General features: G+C 38.6%; 1 protein-coding gene across 1 annotated transcript; it reads right to left on the minus strand.

The window, feature by feature from the left end:
• Positions 1 to 244: 244 nt before the first annotated feature.
• On the minus strand, positions 245 to 1,212 carry LOC109209684 (dehydration-responsive element-binding protein 1E-like). The gene has a single exon (XM_019373002.1). It carries the CDS (start codon positions 1,074 to 1,076, stop codon positions 375 to 377), a length of 702 nt encoding a protein of 233 aa, XP_019228547.1. The 5' UTR covers positions 1,077 to 1,212; the 3' UTR covers positions 245 to 374.
• Between the last annotated feature and the right edge of the window lie 1,156 nt (positions 1,213 to 2,368).

A 2,368-nucleotide genomic window follows, 5' to 3' on the forward strand; every position in this document is an offset into this window, starting at 1 on the left:
AAAACCTTTACAGAATAATGGAGTTTAAATTGTATATTTTTTTTATTTTTCTTTAAATGCAATGAATGTATGTTTTAACGGTATATTTCTTCTCTTTTGCGCCTAATTTGTAAAAAAAGTTTGGCTCACAATTTATTATTTTTAGCCAATTGAAAATTTATCCTAAATAGTTGAAATTTAGTTAAGTCTTTTAATTACAAATTCGATCAGGCAAAAATAGACTAAAAAATTAATGAATTAAAAAGATAAAAATTACATATTTAAGATTTAAACACATGCCATGTGGAGAACATAATCCACGTGGATTAAAAAAGAATATGATCTACGTGCTTATTATAAAATGGATATATATACTCCAAAGTATATATGAGCCATCAAATAGAATAACTCCACAATGACACCTCAACATTACTTTCCACATCATCATCCCAGCTGAAACAACTCCCTAATAAACAAGGATTTGGTGAAAGCAAACTCCCTTCTTCCATATTTGTCTGCCATTCTTGCGTCCCAAACATTCCCACCTCTCCACATGAATTGCTATACAAAACATTTTCTGCAGTCACCACATTCTGCATGCAATTATTTGCCGCGTTCTCTTCTGTTGCTGCCTTCATTTCCTCATGACCGTTGCCAGCATTAGCTGCCCCTCTAGAATTAACATCAGTTTCCTCTCCTGGCCAGAATGCCTCTGCTGCTCTCGCAGCCGCTTGGCGCAAGTCCTTGGGATCCTTTGATACCGGCACTTGCAACCGCCAAGCAGAGTCTGCGAAGTTTAAAGTGGCGAGATTTCCTCTAAGGGCCAATGCAGCTACGTCGTGAGCTCGTGCAGCCATTTCTGCAGTTGGGTAACTTCCCAACCATATTCGCTTCTGTGTGTTGGGCTCACGCAGTTCGCAAACCCACTTGTCGTTGTTCCTCCTTCTCACTCCCCTGTACACTGGGTGCCGAGTTTCCTTGAACTTCTTTCTCCCCGCACGCTTCTTAGGTTTGCTTGACGCTAATAGGATAATTTCTTCATCAGAAGCTTCCGCCCTAATAACTGAAGAGCATGATGAACTTGAGTTATTCATCATTTGAAGAAAGTGTGAATTGCTGAGTTTTATGTAGTGTGTACTAGTATGTGCTGAGCGTTGTGGCTAGAAGTTGCGATTGACTTGTTTTCTGCTGAGGCTTTAGGTTGTACGTAGAATCTGTTTAAGTACTGTTCTTATAAATTTGAATTATGAAGAGAGGAGGAGGAGGATACAATATGGACGCGCAGACGGAAGTGAGCTTACGAAAAGAGTGGGCCCGCTTGACTGTGTCAATAAATAGATCCTACTGATTAAGAAATACTTCTGGGTTCTAGCACGTGGTAATGGTGAGAATGAGTCTTTCATCTTGCTTTTTAATTTGGTCGATGGTGACAGAGACCTTTCTTTTCGTTTGAGAAAAACAAGGTTTGATACACGTGTGGTACACATATATGTAAACTTAGCCGTATAAAAACCGTATGAAATATTTTTGTTTCATTTTACATGATGATCTTTTTCTTAATTTATTTTTAAAAAGTGATATTATTTTTATTATATAGATAATGAGATACTTTATGAGTATTAATTAAAATTTCAAAACCATTATAAAAATCACAATTTTTAGGAGTACATTTGATACTGTCAAGACACTTCGTTCTTTACTTTGTTCCGGGTCAATTACAGTTTAAAGTGATTACTAAGGAGGTACTTTCTCAGTTTCTCTATATTTATACTCATAGTGAAGGTTATTACAGCAACAACAACCCAGTATAATTCCACCAAGTGGGGTTTGGGGAGGGTGGTGTACGCAGCCTTACCCCTACCCTTCCAGGGTTTCCGAATAACCCTCGGCTAAAGAAGGTGAATGGGGCCCTGATAGCAAGTGATAGCAAGACAAATAGTTAGAAAACTAAATCGGAGATAACAAATAAAGAATAGCAAGATAGTACCGATAACAAGTAATATCAAGATAGTATATTTAGACAGATAAGTCCAAAGGCAGCACACGAGAATATGACGAAGTCCTGCTAGCAAACTATGGAATTATCGAAGGTAAGTAGTAACAGAACAAGACACGCGGCTATAGCAAACTAAGGAAAAAAGGGTACCATACTAGCACTAATACTATCGAAATAGGGAAGACCAAGAGGAAACGCCCAACTACCTACTAACCTTCCACCCTAATCTTCCACCTCCACACCCTTCTTTCTAGGGTCATTTCCTCGGTCAGCTCAAGCTGTGCCATGTTGTAACGACCCGACCGGTCGTTTTGAGCTTTTGTACTTTGATCGCCAGTTCTCGGGCATGATTTGCCCCGTGTGGTGTATTATGACTTATGTAAATCGCTTGTT

This window comes from Nicotiana attenuata, unplaced genomic scaffold (assembly GCF_001879085.1).
Source record: "Nicotiana attenuata strain UT unplaced genomic scaffold, NIATTr2, whole genome shotgun sequence".
Taxonomy (NCBI): Eukaryota; Viridiplantae; Streptophyta; class Magnoliopsida; order Solanales; family Solanaceae; genus Nicotiana; species Nicotiana attenuata.